The 17,216-nt window shown below is 41.7% G+C and overlaps 1 protein-coding gene across 2 annotated transcripts; it reads left to right on the plus strand.

Annotated features, from left to right (window-relative positions):
- Positions 1-3,004: 3,004 nt before the first annotated feature.
- Positions 3,005-12,461, plus strand: trim8b (tripartite motif containing 8b). 2 transcript variants are annotated; one of them, XM_070926768.1, is made up of 5 exons: positions 3,005-4,436; positions 9,290-9,385; positions 9,525-9,790; positions 9,919-10,034; positions 10,148-12,461. In XM_070926768.1, the coding sequence occupies exons 1-5, from the start codon at positions 3,831-3,833 to the stop codon at positions 10,849-10,851; spliced, it is 1,788 nt and encodes a 595-aa protein (XP_070782869.1). In that variant the 5' UTR covers positions 3,005-3,830; the 3' UTR covers positions 10,852-12,461. The 2 variants fall into 2 exon arrangements, with proteins under 2 accessions (XP_070782869.1, XP_070782870.1); XM_070926769.1 differs by lacking the exon at positions 9,290-9,385.
- The last annotated feature ends 4,755 nt before the right edge of the window (positions 12,462-17,216 follow it).

A 17,216-nucleotide genomic window follows, 5' to 3' on the forward strand; every position in this document is an offset into this window, starting at 1 on the left:
ATTGCAGGGCCGCTGTATTTTCATTACAAAGGTCGCAGCTGGATATGAATCATACTCAGAACATTGCAGTTACTACGTCACTGTGAAGCCTGATTGAGTTTTAATCAACAATGCATTGGTTGGTTTGACTAAGTCATATTAAAATATACATTTATTTTTGCTTTGCTGATGCATGAGCTTCATCCCAGTCCAAAAACAGGTGGTGCAGGTGAAGTGGATGGACTCGTAGTTATCTTTAGGTGTAAGACTTTTATATGTGACATGTATGTAAAACCCTGTGATGGAGCTTTTCTCTCCTACATAATGTGTGAAGCTACAAATGAAACAGGTAAAGAAAATGCAGAGTAGTCCCACGCCCCACAGCTGGAGAGGGTTCATAAAAAGGCCCACAAGAAAGTTTATGTTATTACAAAACTGGGAGCCCAAAATGTCTAGATTTACTGTGCCTATTTTAAAAGCTGGTGCTTATTATTACTTATTTGCACATTAAGAAAATACACACATAATACATGAAATAAAACTAAACAACAGCCTGTGCAGGAGAGGTAGGAGGCTAAATGCTCTTACATAAAAAGTCAAGATGGCCAGTCGTGCCATGGAATCTAACAATGACTGTTAGTATTTCTCTACGTTGTCTGCTCTGTTTATAAAGATATGAATATACTGTGAAATTCACAACTTTGGTGTTTGAAAATGTGCATACTGCTCGACCACGTGCCGTCAATCATCTTCTTATTATTATTAACAGCAGTCATCATCCGGGGTTTTACGTGCATTACCGCCACAGTTTGCTTAGAAGTGTGGACTAGAGACTAAAACCTACCCATTAATGCTGTCTCTCTAATAAAATCAAAGGTTACTCTCCTGCTTGAACCACCTCCCATATCCTGAATTCCAGCCTTCCTAAATTTGTCTTTCATAAGTTGCCTTTCCCGATCATACAAAAAACAGACTTCTCAACCTGGCATTGTTCACACAAACTAAACACAGTGAAACACAGAAAACACAGTGATGGATGGTGTGGTGGATCCATTGCTGCATGTGAATCCATTCAAAACATTGTGATCATGGCTTGGTGTTTTTTTCAGTAGGTTTGGTTAAGTTTGCACTAATAAAACCTGGAATGGCAGGAGCTGGATGTTTCAAACAAGTATCCATTACTTGGTAGAAATATATATTTCTGCTTTTCTGCTTGCGTGCTAATTAGTATTCAAGTACTCTTGATCTCAACACTTCCGTCTGATACGTCTGACGATATTCTACATTTTTGTTGTTGTCAGCAAATCTCATTTCTTCTTATACTTCATAATTCATATTTTCATATCAACAGTAGATCACATCAGAATCAGAAATACTTTATTGATCCCCGGGGGGGAAATTGACTACCTGGATGTGAAAGGGTCGCTCATAGTCATGAACTCACAGAGAATAATCACCCAACTCCGCAGTTCCCTTCAGCTCTACGGAGCGTTTTTAGCATTTTTCAGCTCATTGTTTTGGTTTTACAGCCTCCACTTTACTGTTGTGGTTCAATCTCACCACTCATAGGCAGCTGTTTTCAGTGAAAAAGCTCTAAAAACTCACAGTACACTACCTGTGCTGTGCAACAAACAAAGTTAGCGACTAGCTGATGAGCATAGCCTAGCATTCAGCAGCTAAAAAGTTACCAGAAACTTGTCTCTAAACAAATGCTAATGATCTGCTGGATGTGTAAATGAGTTTGCTAACAAGTTCACCATTTCAACCTAAAAGATTAGGTTGAAAAGTAAAAGTACTAATACCACACGGCGAAAATAGAAATCTTTGACCTCAGTTTTATTGTTTTATTTTGAAAAATGTCACCGGAAGTCGCGCTCTGTAACGGCTGTTTTGACGCTGGTTTGGAGACTAGTCCAGCTCGCCTGCATTCCTCCTCTCTCTAAAGCCCGGCCGATAGAGACAGAGAAAGAAAGGGGGGAGAAAACACCAATTATTATTCTCAACCGTGTTGGATTTTTATGAACCACGGAGCCGACTCACACCGGACACACCGACCACATAAGACCACGAAAATATAACCACGTCGAGGCTGCTCCTTTGGACCTACAATAACGACAAAAAGGCGTGTTTTCCTTTTATAAAGACGGGACTTTGCGTTGATGTGTAGGTCAGCTATCGAAAAGCAGCTTTGGTGAAACAGCCTTTCCACGGCGGATATCTCCTTTTCTTTTTTTTTTTTCTTTTTTTTTAAATGAGGATTTGCAAGATGGCTGATGACAGCTACCCCTAACAAGGACAGAAAAGCGACGTCCCCTTTAAGATTAGCAGGGTATATTTTTGTATTTCTATTAGTTAAACATATAAATATGGCTGCTTTTTAAAGAGAATGACTATAGCTTATATTAGCGACGACCGTCCTTGTCGGAAAATAGTGTCAATCTAGTGTTTATCTGTACCTGTGCTATGGTAGAAAATGGTGAGGTGACGTCTGAGGTAATTTACACGATTTAATCGAGATAAGGAAGTAGAAAAATATGTTGTTGGCTAAAGGCTGAGGCGACAATAGGTGAATAAGGTGGAGACCGAAGTAAAAAAAGGCCAGAGCTGGATATAAATAATAATAATCTTTGGGTCAGGAGGAGATATTTGATAGATGTGTCGGAGTGGGGAAACCAAAAGGCTCTGCAACAGCAGCCAACATTCCTGCGGATCCTAAAACCCTTTGTTTTGTGCGCAGGAGCTGGACTCGACTATTAAAACGATTAACTATGCAGTAAACAGGCTCGAAATGATGGCCCGGGTATGATTTGCTGTTTAATGAGATTATAAGGCCTTTGTTGTCGACAGAAAACTGGTAGAAAAGCCGAGGCCTTGTGTACAGATATGCGTGCTGTGCCACATAGCAGGCGTTATTCATCAAATAGAAATGTCGCTTTTATGTCAAATTGAAAGCCTAGAGGTAGCTGTGTTATTAATCTGACCTGTAAAACAGAATTTCTTGTCTACTGCCAAACCGTCGCTGGTTGTATGTATAATTAAATTGCAGGTGGAGGCTCCTCGGATACTTATTTATGATTCAGCGGACAAAAGCATTGCGCTGCGTTCTATTGAGGGATTCAAGCGCCCTTGAGGTCCTGATAAAACAAGATTCAGGTTTTAAAAGCTCTCTGTGTGTGAATAGTAATCAGGGTGTGGACTGGAGCAGTCCTTTCTCATGGTTTTCATGCTTCGGTTGTTGGTCTGAATTGGTCCTCAGTCAATCATAATCCGACGTTGAAGTGAAGGAAGCTCTCAAGGTAAGGGCCTGAGCAGGCAACAGAAAAGGATCAAGTGACTTCATGTGCTATACAGAGATTGATTCACCTCATGGTCATATAAGTAATTGTGTAGATATTTAGTTCTCTGTGCCTTGTTTGCATTTCATGGTTTACCTGTAGCTGGCAGGCTTTTAGCTTCCTGTAGGCCTTTAAACACACACAGAAGCTGTAAAGGCAGGCCCAGTGTGTGTGTGTGTGTGATTTAGAGGAAAGGAAAGCACCGTTTACTGTAATCTGTATAACGTCAGTCCCTGCTGTGTGTGTAGAAATCACCAAGGTGTTGTCATCCTTGCCTGAAGCCTTCTCTGGTCAGTTTTCTGGAATTTGCCTTCATGCTGCAGCAATAAGCAATACGTAGTCTGTCAGGGAGACTCGTCTAATTTGGTCACAAGGGTTGAAACATACAAACTGATCTGTCAGGACGGCATTGGGTCTGTTTTTATCTTTTTTCTCAAGACTCATTTTGAGAGTGTCAGGTTTCCTGCCAGGGCAGAGAGGCCCAGAGGTCTGGTAGAAGTGGAAAACAGTTAGTGTATGCCTGCCCGCACCATGATGGCCTCTGACATGGCTGAGACGTGGAGGAACTGTTTTGAGGAGGAGCTCATCTGCCCCATCTGCCTGCACGTGTTCTCAGATCCCATCCAGCTGCCCTGCAAGCACAACTTCTGCCGGGGCTGCATCAGCGAGGCCTGGGCCAAAGACTCCACGCTGGCCCGCTGCCCTGAGTGCAATCATGCTTACACGCAGAAGCCCAGCCTGGAGAAGAACCACAAACTGTCCAACATAGTCGAGAAGTACAACGCCCTGAGCGTGGAGAAGGCAACCACACCGGCACTGCAGTGCATCCTGTGCCGCCGAGGCCCGCCACTCCCCGCAGTGAAAGTCTGCCTGCGCTGCAACGCCCCATGCTGCCAGTCCCATGTCCAGACTCACCTGCAGCAGCCATGCTCAGCCCTCGGGCACCTGTTGGTGGAGGCCGAAGCGGTGAAGGCCTGGACCTGCCTGCAGCATGACGAGTACAGACTGTACCACTGCGAGGCCGAGCAGACAGCAGTGTGTCAGTACTGCTGCTTCGCCCGCTGCCACCCCAGCCACGGCCATGCGGTCACTGACGTGGAGCTGCGACGCAACGACATCAGAGTAAGGAGACTTGTATATCATACACATACATTAAACAAATACATACTTGTTTATTCACTTCTCTTTTCTGCTCAGGGCAGTGTCACACCCTGACACTGTGACTGAAACAAAATTACAGCCAGTAGTGTGACATCATCACTGGCCCGTCGTCGTGGAAGCAGACGTTAGACATGTTGCAAATAGAGCTGAAACGATTAGTCGTTTAATTGATTAGTCGAGAACAGAAGATTAATCTGCAAGTCTTCTTTTAAGCAAAAATGGCAAATATTCAGTGGTCCCAGCTTCTCAATGTGAATAACGTCTTTTTTGACAATAAACTGAATATCTTTGAGTTTTGGACTGTTGGTCAAACAAAACAAGAAATTTTAAGACTTCTCTGGGAAACAGTCATTTTGCTATTTGTTGACATTATAGATGATAAACTATTAATCGTGTGGCTCTACTTGCAAGAATTTGTCAATTCATCAGTGATCAATAAGTGTTGGCTAAGTGCCCGCTCAAGTGCCAAAATTTAGATATGTGCATTCATAACAGCATCACACAAGCCAGTGAGGTCATTTTTCATTTTTCCACTTTGTAGTCGTCAAGCAAACATCTCCAGAACAAAGGGCATATTTTAATGCCATTTCTTTGCCAAATAACAGACATTAAGTGAAGACCTCTGGTTTCAAAGCTATCATTATCTGTTCTCAGTTGTTTATGTTTACTCAATCAAAAACAGAATTTTGCATTTTGAGTGTTTTATAGCGCCTTTGTGAGTCTTGTGCATTTTTCAGTTGTGATCCACTCCAACCTCCGTTCTCATCTGTTGGAATGACAAACAATGTAGTCGAGGGTGGAACAATGAGGGGCCCTCAGAGGGCCTTATCTCCCCAGCACAGGTGCATCCTAGCTCAGGGATCGCCAGTTGTGAGGAGGGGTGGGAGTGGAGACAAGGGGAAGGGGGATTAAAGTGATTTGTCACTTGATTCTGCGGTCTACTTGGGGTTTTTTATTAACCTCTTCCCTTCCTGGGGGTTTGGTGCTGGCTGTTGTCGGTGCGAGCAGAGGTCGGATTGGTTTTCCTCCCCTTTTTTTTCCTGTTTTAAAGAGGTGTGTGACAGGGCAGTTTAGTCAGAGGGAGAACCATGAAGGCTTCACTGCTGACTGACTCATGTTGTTCACCCAACACCCTGTTTAGGTGTCAACTGTGTCATGCCAGGGTGTATTTCCTGTTGGTAATGCTATGACTCAGCTTTATGTATAGTTAATCGGTCTCCTGGGGCACAGGAAGGGCCATCGGGTGGGACCTGGTCTGATTTTAAAAGCTGTATTACTAAAATCCTTAACATTTACAGCTTTTCCTACATTATCTATAATCAGGCTGGGCGATAAGCAGAGCCTGATTAATTCTGGTTTTGACCCAGATACAGATATCAATATTCATCTTTTAAAAAATATGCTGTAGTATCAGCCGAAATTCCTGTTTTAGCATAGACACATAAAATAAACAAACATTCTTGATAAGGATACTTTAAGTATAGGTATAAAAGAGTTGTGGGACATTTTTCAGTTTATTACAGTTTGTTTATTTTACATTATACAAAATATAAAGTCTGGAGGGCAAACTGTTATGTAGAGTGATAAATCAGCAGGGTGGATTTATCAGCTGATATAAGCTCATCACAGATACATGTCGGCCGATGTATAACAAGAAAGTGCAGTACATAAATGCAAAAGATACGTTTGACGTCATTTAGAAACAGTATCGCCATCACAGGGTCACAATTCTTAATATTAATTCAAGGCATCCAAAAGTAGAGCTGCATACTAACATGCTCACAGTGACTATGCTAACATGCTGATGTTAAATGGATATGTTTACCACTAACATTTGCTGATAGCACTAAACACAAAGTAGGGTAGTAACTATTATTTTCATTATTGGTTAATCTGATAACTTTGTCATTGATTAATCAATTATTTGCTTTGTCTGCCATAAAAACTACAAAGATGTGTAGGTTACTGTCATATGAGAGAAAGAAAATCATCACATTATTATCGCTTATCAACTTTCAGTGGAAATTGTATCTCAGTGATGTGATCATATCATGATATCAGTATACAAAATTCAGCTGTTCAAATTAATTGTTTGGAAAAATGAACTAAATTAGCGTCAATTTATCAATTAATTGTTTAGTCCAAAAAACCAAGACCTAAAAATATTCAGTTTAATATAGAATAAGAAAAAAGAAAAGCAGCAAATCCTCTCAATTGAGGAGCTGGAATGTAATGTTCTTGAGAAAATGATTTTAATGATTATGTTTCTGGTGATCAACAAATTGCTTAATTGATCATTTCAGCTCAAATAAAGACTAACAGTTAAACACAGTTCATTGCATTGAACATGAATTTATTATTTGTGATTTTTGCAAACATTTGCCACATTGTAAAACAGATATACAAGATCAACAAAGATAGGTTATATGTTTGAGGTAATTTAGAAACAGTGTCACCATTACATAGTTTGTCACCAGAGAGGATTTTTAGTTGGATTTTTCAACTTTAAAATGTGCTGCTTAGTATATATCTTGGTGGGATCCAAGTTTGTTTTTTATGTTATGTGTCTATATTTAAAAAAAATACTATTGGCAGATGTATTGTTTTGGGATTTTTTTGACTTATTAGCCTCAAAAATACTAAACAAAAAACGCAGCAAATAGCTTTATGTTTAATGGTTGTGGCTATTGTTTCAGACATCTTCTACTAAATAAATTAATCCCAAGACAAGTCAGAAGCTTTGTTAGATATTTGTCCTCATGGAAGTGATTACTAAGACGTCCTCCATGTTGAATGCAATCAAGGAATGCAGAGTGGACCCCCCCCCCAAAAACACACACACACACCACCCTACAGCCCCCCTGCTCTTCGCGTCCGTCAGCCCCCCACCAAATTCACTTCACTCACACCAGCCACTCCAGGCAAGGGCTGACCTTCCCTCTGGCCCTGCTCTCCTGCTCTGGTGGCTCTGATGGAGAAGACACTGTGGTGAAATGACAGCTAAAGAGCCCCCCCCCCCCTTTATACCCCTCTCCCTCCCCCAAAGGTATCCCATACATTTAGCTGCCACCCCCCTCTGGGAAGTTTCGGCTCCTTCGACCCTGTTTTTCCCCTGGCTTCTGCTCGGAGCCTAACTCAATCAATCAGCACAACCAGGTCACAGTCCTGGATCTAACCATGCCAACTGTGTGTGTGTGTGTGTGTGTGTGTGTGTGTGTGTGTGTGTGTGTGTGTGTGTGTGTGTGTGTGTGTGTGTGAAAGATATCTAGGGCAGTGGTTCCCAACCATGTGCCACTGAGGCCCAAGAGTATGCAGGTTTTCATTCCTATCAAGCTCTACAGCAGCTGATGGCACTAATGATAAAATCAGCTGCTGCTTAGTTGGAATGATTGGATAGTGATGATGATGATGATGATGGTGATAGTCTTCAGCCTCTGAAAAACAACAGACTATTGACTTGTGGGATTAATGACAGATTCAATCCCTTTTTTTAACATCTAAACTGAATCTTTTTCTATTTGATGGATTTGCATTCATGTTCCACTCAGGATGATTTCTATTAATTTGGTGATTCGTCATCAGGTCAAAATTTTACTTTGTCCAATACTTTTGTTTAGAGGTGCCGTAAGCATTATTAGTCGATCATCAATTATTAATCATTTCACACATTTTTTGAGCAAAAATGCCAAATATTTGCTGTTTTCATCTTCTCAAATGTGAGGATTTGCTGCGTTCAAAACAAGCATTTTCAAGATGTCACATTGATCTCTGGGAAAACATTTTTTTGGCATTTTGTAGACTAAAACCTTAAGACTAAACTAGAAATGAATTGGCAGATTAATCTACAATGAAAATAATCGTTAGCCTCAGCTCTACTGGTTGTGGTGCTAATTAGCAAATGTTAGCATGCTAGCACACCACACTAAGATGGTGAACGTGGTAAATATACCTGTTTAGCATAAGCACATTAGCCTTGTCATTGTGAGCATATTAGCATGCTGACATTAGCATTTAGCTCAAAGCACTGCTGTGCCTCAGTACAGTCTGACGAATCCTGTCTGGAGTGTTGTTTATTTGAATCTGGATCATATTGGCATTACCACATTATTTTGCTCTGTACCATCTTATCAGTGTGCGTCTCATTCATTAAATGTTGATTGAGGATTATTCATATCTCACATTAAATATTAATAACATGAAGGATTAGCAAATCTGTGTCAATGACATTCCTAGTCTCAGACTTATACAATGTAGGGAGCGACATAAAGGATTGTTGATCTCATATGGAGCCATTGATTATGTTTTTAATTTATTTTGACCACAAGCTGAGCTGGATGGGCATCTCAGCTTGGCCCGAGCAGGCGTCTGCTGTTATTCACATGCAATCATCATCCTAGAAATAACAAGTGTTGTTGCCACAACATTGCCATAGCTTGCAGAGCAGCCTCTGCTGTGTGAATACATGTGCATCTTTTTAAAGAGGAGGTTCACTGAAGGGGAGAGTAGAGAGTGGAGAGTGGCTGGAGCTTTTTCTGCCTCTCTATGCCCATTTATCTATCTCTGCTCGCTGCCCCCAGCTCCCCCAACATTAGTCCTCACTCAGTAATGCAAACACAAAATAGCTGTTGGTTGCTATGACAGCACACCCTCCCTCCTCCCCCACAGGGATTGTGTGTTGGATGGAGACTAAATTAGCCGGCTCCCGGATTCTAATATCTCAGGCATGGGGAGGGGATGCTAGTGGCTAGCTGAGGTCACAACTTTCCAAAGCTTAAGTCTTTCTTTCTTTTCTGTCTCTCTTTCTCACCTCACAGCAAAGCCTGTTGAGACAGCAGGAGCGCGTGGAGGAACGAGTGCAGGAGATAGAAGAACAGCTCTGCAAACTCGACTCTGACAAGTGTGTGGTGGAGGTATGTTTTTACACCCTGTTTCTGTGGGCGTAAACGCAACTACACACATTTTCAGAGATTCTACACGGTGTTGCGTAACACAAAGAAGATTTCGAGTGGATTGATGTTTGTGTGTGTGCCCATGTTTGTTTCTCTACAGGACAGGGTGTGTGAGCTGAAAGAGGAGGTGCGTCTGCAGTACCAGCGGATGCACCAGCTCCTGGAGGAGGATCTCGGTCGGACACTGGAGGCTCTGGACCGGGCTCAGGCTCGGTTCTGCCAGGAGAACGCTGCCCAGGTTTTGGCTCTGGGAGAGCAGCGCCACGAGGCCCAGAAGCTGCTGAGCTCCATCCACACGGCCTTCAGTAAGGCAGAGGAACTGAGCTTCATGAAAAACACCAAGCCGGTTAAAATCCTCACAGACAGGTGAGAGAAAAGCTCCTTTTTTAAAATGGATGTTCTACTTTTTTGCCTGCGGGTCTATAAAACGCCAGTGATGTTTCCAAGCTGACATCTTATCTTGAATTTTGCATGTCTCTTGGCACTTGTTGCAGGTCTCAGGCATGTGTGGGCAGCAGTCTCCCTCCTTACAAAGTGGGGAATCTAAACTCTAAACTATTCCTCTCTGAAATCTCAAAAAGAGAGAAGAGCTTGAAGAGAACACTGGAAGGTAGGATCTCAAACACGTATATCAGGGTTTAATCCAGAACACATTACAGTTCGTCATGAGTGTGTTTTTATTTTAATTACCACTTATTTCCCACCTTCTCTCTCTTCTCTCAGCTCCCCTCACCCCTCCCTCGACCTTCCTGCAGTCTGTTCCTGCGTATCCCAGCGGTCAGAGCTCTGGTTCTGGAGCAGAGAAACGGAAACATTCCACTGCCTTCCCAGAGGGAAACGGGAACGTCGGAAAAACTGCCGCTCCGGGTTTCAAGGACTCCTCCTCCTCCTCCTCTTCATCTTCTTCCTCATCGTTAGCCAAACAGCCCTACCTGGGCTCCGGCTCTGCCTCTGGAGAAGGCCAGTCTACCAATCAGCAGCCTCTCGGCCCCTGCGGCCCACCCCACATCAGCGAAAGTGGTGGGACAGGAAGTGGGAGCGGCTCTCTGACCAACCACCATTCAGGCTCCGTGTTCGGCTCCTCGCACTTTCCTCCTGGAGGCAGCAGCTCCTCGCACTCCTCCCAGCAGGCCGTGCTGCCTCAATATGGCGGCCGTAAGATCCTGGTGTGTACGATGGATAACTGCTACTGCTCCGGAGTACCCTCAGTGTCGGGCCACCGCAGCCATCCCCCGTACCCGCGCTCTGGCTCTTTCCCCTGGGTCAGCGCCCAAGACTACCCCCCTCCTCCCGGCCTGGCCTCTGGAGGTCCGTCCATGCAGGGCTTGGCAGTGAGGGACTGGATAGACGCCTCACAGACACACAGACATGCAGATTTTTACGGGCTGTATGGGCAGCCCTCTGCAAAGCACTATGTCACCAGTTAACAGAGTAGACACACACACACATACACATATATACACACACACACACACACACACACACACATACACATACTTGAATATAGAGACAGGCACAAAAATAGCACACCTTTACCAACGTATTAACCAGAAAAAACACAATGCAGTTATACTATACACACATTGAAATATTAGATTTATATGCGCACACACACAGATCTAGAACATGTATACACATTCGGGGGCAGGGTTGATCTCTTTTGTGTTTTTATTTTCTTATTTTCTTTATTTTCAGTCAGTGTCATGTAGTGTATTATACGTAAAATGCATAAACAGCCAACCGCTCACTCTGGCACAACTTAGCTCAGCATTTTACATGTAAACAAGAAACGAGAGGAGGAGAGGAAAGTGTGACGTGCATCTTTTTATTTATAGAGCAGGAGATGGATTGATAGAAAATGAACTTTTATTAGAAAATCTTCTCATGCCTCTTCATGGCTTCTCACTGACGCTAAAGGGAAAAGAGATAATACCGTGCAGTGTTGACCTTTCCAGTTTAGCGCCTCATGTTTCTGATATAATCACCCCTCCAGTTGTACTGAGGTCAATTGCCTTATGTTATTAGCATCATATTTTTCTCTGCCCAGCTCACATTGTTTGATAAATCCTTTTAAAGAGGGACTGCGGTCCCTTTGTGTCTCTTGATTTCTATCGTCATGGCACCTCTTCCTTTCTTTGCTGAGTTCAGGGATGGATCATACGGCTTGAACACAAAACGCTCTTCCATGGAACACCCACAATGCACTTGTGGACGCCTTGTTATGCCTGGACTACAGATGCTGACCCGCAGAAGGACACTAGAGCTGCATCTGAAGAGGGCCATTTGACCCTCAGAATTTTGGGAATTTGGCCCCTATTCCTAGTACTCCCTTCCTGCTACCAGGCTTCCCACAGGACAGAAAATCTTCTGACAAAGACTGTTTCCATTTAGTAATTACTATGACTTTGTGTTATTTGGTCATCTGTAGGTTTCATGCTTGTCTGGAGAGACTCTTTGATTTTAGAGAAAGAGGCAAGACTGGACAGACCAAACCAATCAAGCATCTGGAGGATCTGATGATGCTGTAATTGTACTTCCTGCAGGGCAAAGATGTCACTTCCTCTCAATAAGCACATGAGCTCTTGGCTTCCTGTTTGCAGCTGAAAGCATGCAAGGAAGAGTTTTTTAAAGCACTCAAAAGAAGAACAATGGGGGGGGGGGGTGTATGCAGTTTTAAAATGAGTGTATGAAAGAAAAGAAGGGTGGGAGGAATTTTTTTCATGAACTTTTTCTAAAAGAACAAGACTGGACTGCGAGATGTAAGCAATTGTCATCCTAAAAAGGAGCTGTTACAACAGTCAACATAAAGAGAAAAAAAAAACGACATAAAAGTATCTTTTTTTGTAAATATTTTGTGAAATGGAAAAATTACAGACGTGATTTGGAGGAGGGTTCCAAATAAACGAACAAATTTAAACCAGTCTCTGCTGTCAACTCTGTATGTGCAAATCCCTTTTCCTCATGTCCGTTTAAAGTATAAGGCTGCTGATATTCTATATTTTTGTTTTTGTCAATAAATCCCATGAAAAGACCTAAACCATCAGTGCAATAGTACTTTAATACTTACTTAATACCATTTCCCTACCTTGTCTGTGGCCCAAGCCCATTGGTTCCTACTGAAGATGTTCTGTAAAGCCTCAAAAACTGGTCACATAAAAACAAGGGTCAGTAATTCCCTAAAACAGCTGGACACTAGTTTCAAACAAACCTCACTCAAACTGGAGTAAAAGTGCATTCGTGGGGGACTATTTCCAGTAGCGGATTGAGTGTTCGTTGGATTGATTCAAAATAAACTACAGTATGTGTGTTCATGGTAGTGAAAGAATGTTTGTGTGGCTCATTGATGTGTTTTTAGTAGTTTTTAGCCATGCTAGCCACTTGGATCCACACTAAAATATCTCAACAAATATTGGATGGATTGCCGTGATGTTTTGTCCAGATGTTCATGTTCCCCTCAGGATGAACTGTAATAATTTCTGTGATCCCTTTACCTTTCATTTGTCCAAAACTTTGGTTCATGACGAAATACCTGCAAAACGAATCCATCAGCTAACACGCTAAACATGGTACACATTATACCTGCATCAGAGTGTTAGCATTCTCATTGTCTCATTGTGAGCATGTTGGCTGATGATCACATTTAGCTAGTATGTTAATTCAGCAGTCATGTCATATCAGAGTTTCCGACTTGTAAATAGCTTTCATGTCAACAACAAACTCGTAATCACAACTGCGAAACGCTCTGTTACATGTGACACAGAAACAAAACAAACATGGATGCCTCACGTCAACCAAAATCCATTATTTAATGTAAATATTGCCATTACATTAACTAATACAGCCTTGCAGAGACTCTTGTTGAACAACAATGGAGCTCTATGGTACAGAGGAATAAATTCTCTCATTAGTGTTGGTCTTTTCATGGCATTTGTTGAAAGAAAAATATAGAGTTTCACCAGCCTCATATTTCAATATTTCTCACATTTGTTTCATGCTGTTCATGATGTTTTTTTGGGGTTTTTTTTCCATTTCATACAGTCATCCCGACACAGTCATCTGCTTACTCTTCATATGACTTTTAACAAAAACGACATCCTCCCACTTGTACCCTAACATCACACAATCTCTGCTGTTCCTTCTTAAACATGAAAAACAATCTGCCTGGCTGCCTTTCCTTCTGTGTGACGGTTCATCTATTAGTGTATTTATTTATCTTGAAAGACGCGTTAACTGAAGGACAAACCCATTTAAACAAAACTTTAAACATCCCTGTGTCCACCCAGTACAAACAGGTCTCATGAGTGTGTGTGTGGGTGGAGGCCTGCAGAGAGAAAACCGGATGGAGAGATCAAGTCTTCAGATGACTAATCAGTCAGACTGTGTGTTTGTTTGTTCCCCTCAGCCTGATTAAGCTGTTCCATTACTGCTTTACCATACCCGCCACTTTGAGCCTCAGTCCCATTCAGACAGCAGGGATTGATCCACTTGTGTGTCCGTGTTTGAGTGAGAAATTTTAAAAAGCTCCAGAACAGCTACTTAAAGAAATGGGTTGACAATTTGGGAAATATGTCTGTTCACTTTCTTGCCGAGAGTTAGATGCAAAGGTTGATACCGCTCTTGTGTCTGCCTCGTAAATATGAAGCTGGAGACAGCAGCTGGTTAGCTTAGCTTAGCACAAATACTGGAAACAGGGGGAAACAGCTAGCCTGGAAACAAGGTAACAAAATCAGCCAACCAGCACGTCTGGCAAACATCTTTAGACGGAGTCAGGCTAGCTAAGTTACATTTAATTAACATGTTATATCTTGTTTATTTAATCCGTACAAAAACTGGACTGTAAAAACATCACGTGGGGATTTTGTTACCTTGTTTCCAGGCTAGCTGTTTCCCCTTGTTTTTAGTCTTTGTGCTAAGCTAAGCTAACTGACTGCTGGCATACAGATGTGAAAGTGGTATCAATCTTCTCATCTAACTCTCACCAAGAAAGTGAATAAGCGTATTTACCAAAATGTTGAACTTATTGTTTTTATTCATATTATTTCAATTACTGTTTCCAACTTTAGTAATTAGCTTTTAACCTCAACCTTAAAAGTAACATGGATGCAAAGTCATTTAAGTACTCAGAAAAATGGAAATTTGAACATACTATTCCATCTGCTTAAGAAGATCATGTGATACAGCTGAAAGCTCCAAAACAGCTGCTAAATGAAACTTGGTTGTATTTACAACTACTGTTTCAAGTCAAGCATGAACTTTCAATCTCAAGTTTTTTCATGGTCTTGAAAGACAAAAATGTCAGTTTGAGTTTCTGAACGCCATTTCTTTCCTTCTAACGTCAATCAGTGGTTAATGTACACGTAAAAACAAACATTTAAATCATACTGATTCTTCTTGCTCCACCCTCGTCTTCGTCCCACCTCTTTCCCGCGTTGAGCTGGTGGAAGCAGAGGTTTGATGTGCTGCCTTTTTTTTGTCTCACGTCAGCAAACCTCAGCAGAGACAGAAGCAGCCAAGAACTGTGGGGTCGGAGGTGCAGCATAAATTACAGCGCTGCTTTTCTATCTTTCACTCTCTGACACACACACACACACACACACACTAACAAACACTCCCCCCTCTCTCTCTGACACACACATTTTCTCACACTTGTGCACACAGCTGCTGAACAGCTGTCTGATCCATGAGGAGAGAGGAAGGCAGTAATTTGGGCGCCTACGTCTTCGATATGTATCTCTGACACACACACACTGTCTGGCTAGCCCCCCCCCCCAACACACACTCTCACACACACACACTCTGTGGGCGTAAAAAGCTTTTATTCACTGATAAAACAACCACAGAGCTTTTTGTTCCCTCCTTTAGATGTTTCTAAACAGAAGCTGGATAGCTTAGCTTAGCATAAAGACTGGAAACTGAGGGGAAAGGCTAGCATGGCTCTGTCCAAAGGTAACAACATCTGCCTACCAGCACCTCTAAAGCTCACTAATTAACACGTTTATAGCTTGTTAATCTGTACAAAAAACCTAAGTTTAAAAACGATTACAATTAGCCATTTTATGTGCTGGACTGGTTCTTGGCTGGGACCAGTTGCCAGGCAACCTGCAGAGACTCCGGGAAGTTACTGATCCCAGCCAAGAAATAAGATGGCAAATGACCCTCATAAAAACGGCAAATTGTCGGTTTTACGTTTTTTGTAGGGATTAAACAAACGAGCTGTAATATGTCAAAGAGTGAGCTTTAGAGGAGCTGGTAGGAGTTACATGTGAAGACTGATACCACTCTCATGTTTGCATAGTAAATATGAAGCTATTGCAAGCAGCTGGTTAGCTTAGCTTAGCATAAAGCCTGGAAACAGAAAAAAACAAAAATCTGCCCATATACCAACAAATTTAAAGTTCACAAATGTACATGTTTTATCTTGTTTGTTTAATTCAGTATCCTTGGACCAGTAACAGAAGTGTCCAATGGTTGCCTGACCAGGAAAAACAACTGGCAACTGGTCCCAACCAAGAACTAGTCCAGCACATAACCCCCATAAAATTGTGTTTTTTAAACTTAGGTTTTGTACGGATTAACAAGCTATAACATGTTAGTCAGCTTTAGAGGTGCTGGTAGTGTTGAACAGAGCCAAACAGGGCTAGTTGTTTCCCCCTATTTACAGTCTTAATGCTAAGCTAACTACCTGCTGGCTGTAGCTTCATATTTAGTGCACAGACATGAGAGTGATATTGATCTTCTCATTGAAAGTAAATAAGCATATTTTCCAATTGTCTAACTATTCCTTTAAATGCTTTTTTTTGGTGTGTCATAATGTATTTTCCATAAGGCTTTGTGAGAATTTAATTTAACCGCTTGTTAAGAGGCAGAAATAAGGAACAATACTAATACATTCTGTCAGTGTGAGAGGAGAGGAAGACTGGACAATGAGAATCTTTGTGAGAGAAGAAGAAGAGGGTGTTTGCAAGTCTCCAAGGCCCCCTGGATCAGTCACGTACAATGTTACGCAAAGTAAAACACACAGCACACTGTTCCTACAGCAGGAACACCCTGTTAGACATGTAACACCTCCAAATGTCTTCTTCTGGGCAATTATTTATGACCGCAACAAAGACAACTTCTTCAAACACATGCTGTCTCTAGAAGCTTTAAAATGAATTTTTTCAGCTGTAACACAAACAAATAGGCCTGCAGGACACATGGTGAAAAGTAATTACGTCATCTCAGCGCTGTAGTTAAGTAGGTTTTTAAAGGTTTTTGAGTAAATCTACAATCTACAATGAGCAACTCTGGCTTCACCCAAGTATTTTTAATCAAGTAGTGTATTCAACATGTACACTACAACATACAAATGCATGTTTTACAAAGTATATTGCATTTAAAGTGAAATGCTGGCATTATTTTGTCATTTTTTATATTAATAAATCCCAATAAAAGACCAGAGCCAACATTTAATTTATTCAACTTACAAGCATTGTGCATTAACAGCAGTCTATGATCAACAGTCTCTAAAGCCATGCTAGCTGCTCTGTGTGGCTGTACTTTGTACAAACAAAGACATTATGATAAGTAGTATCATCTTGAAATAAAATCATCATTGAGAAAAATTGTGTTGGAAAATAAATAAGTAAAAACTGTTAGAAAGAAATGACAAGACTAAGAGTCTATAGCCACACTAGCAACTCTGTCTTATTGACTGGTAATAAAGCACATTTTTGGACAATGTGACATTTTGACTTGATGATGGTGCTAGATGAAAAAGGATCTCAACTGCAAATAATTGTCTTTATAAGAA

This window comes from Enoplosus armatus, chromosome 20, assembly GCF_043641665.1.
Source record: "Enoplosus armatus isolate fEnoArm2 chromosome 20, fEnoArm2.hap1, whole genome shotgun sequence".
Taxonomy (NCBI): domain Eukaryota; kingdom Metazoa; phylum Chordata; class Actinopteri; order Centrarchiformes; family Enoplosidae; genus Enoplosus; species Enoplosus armatus.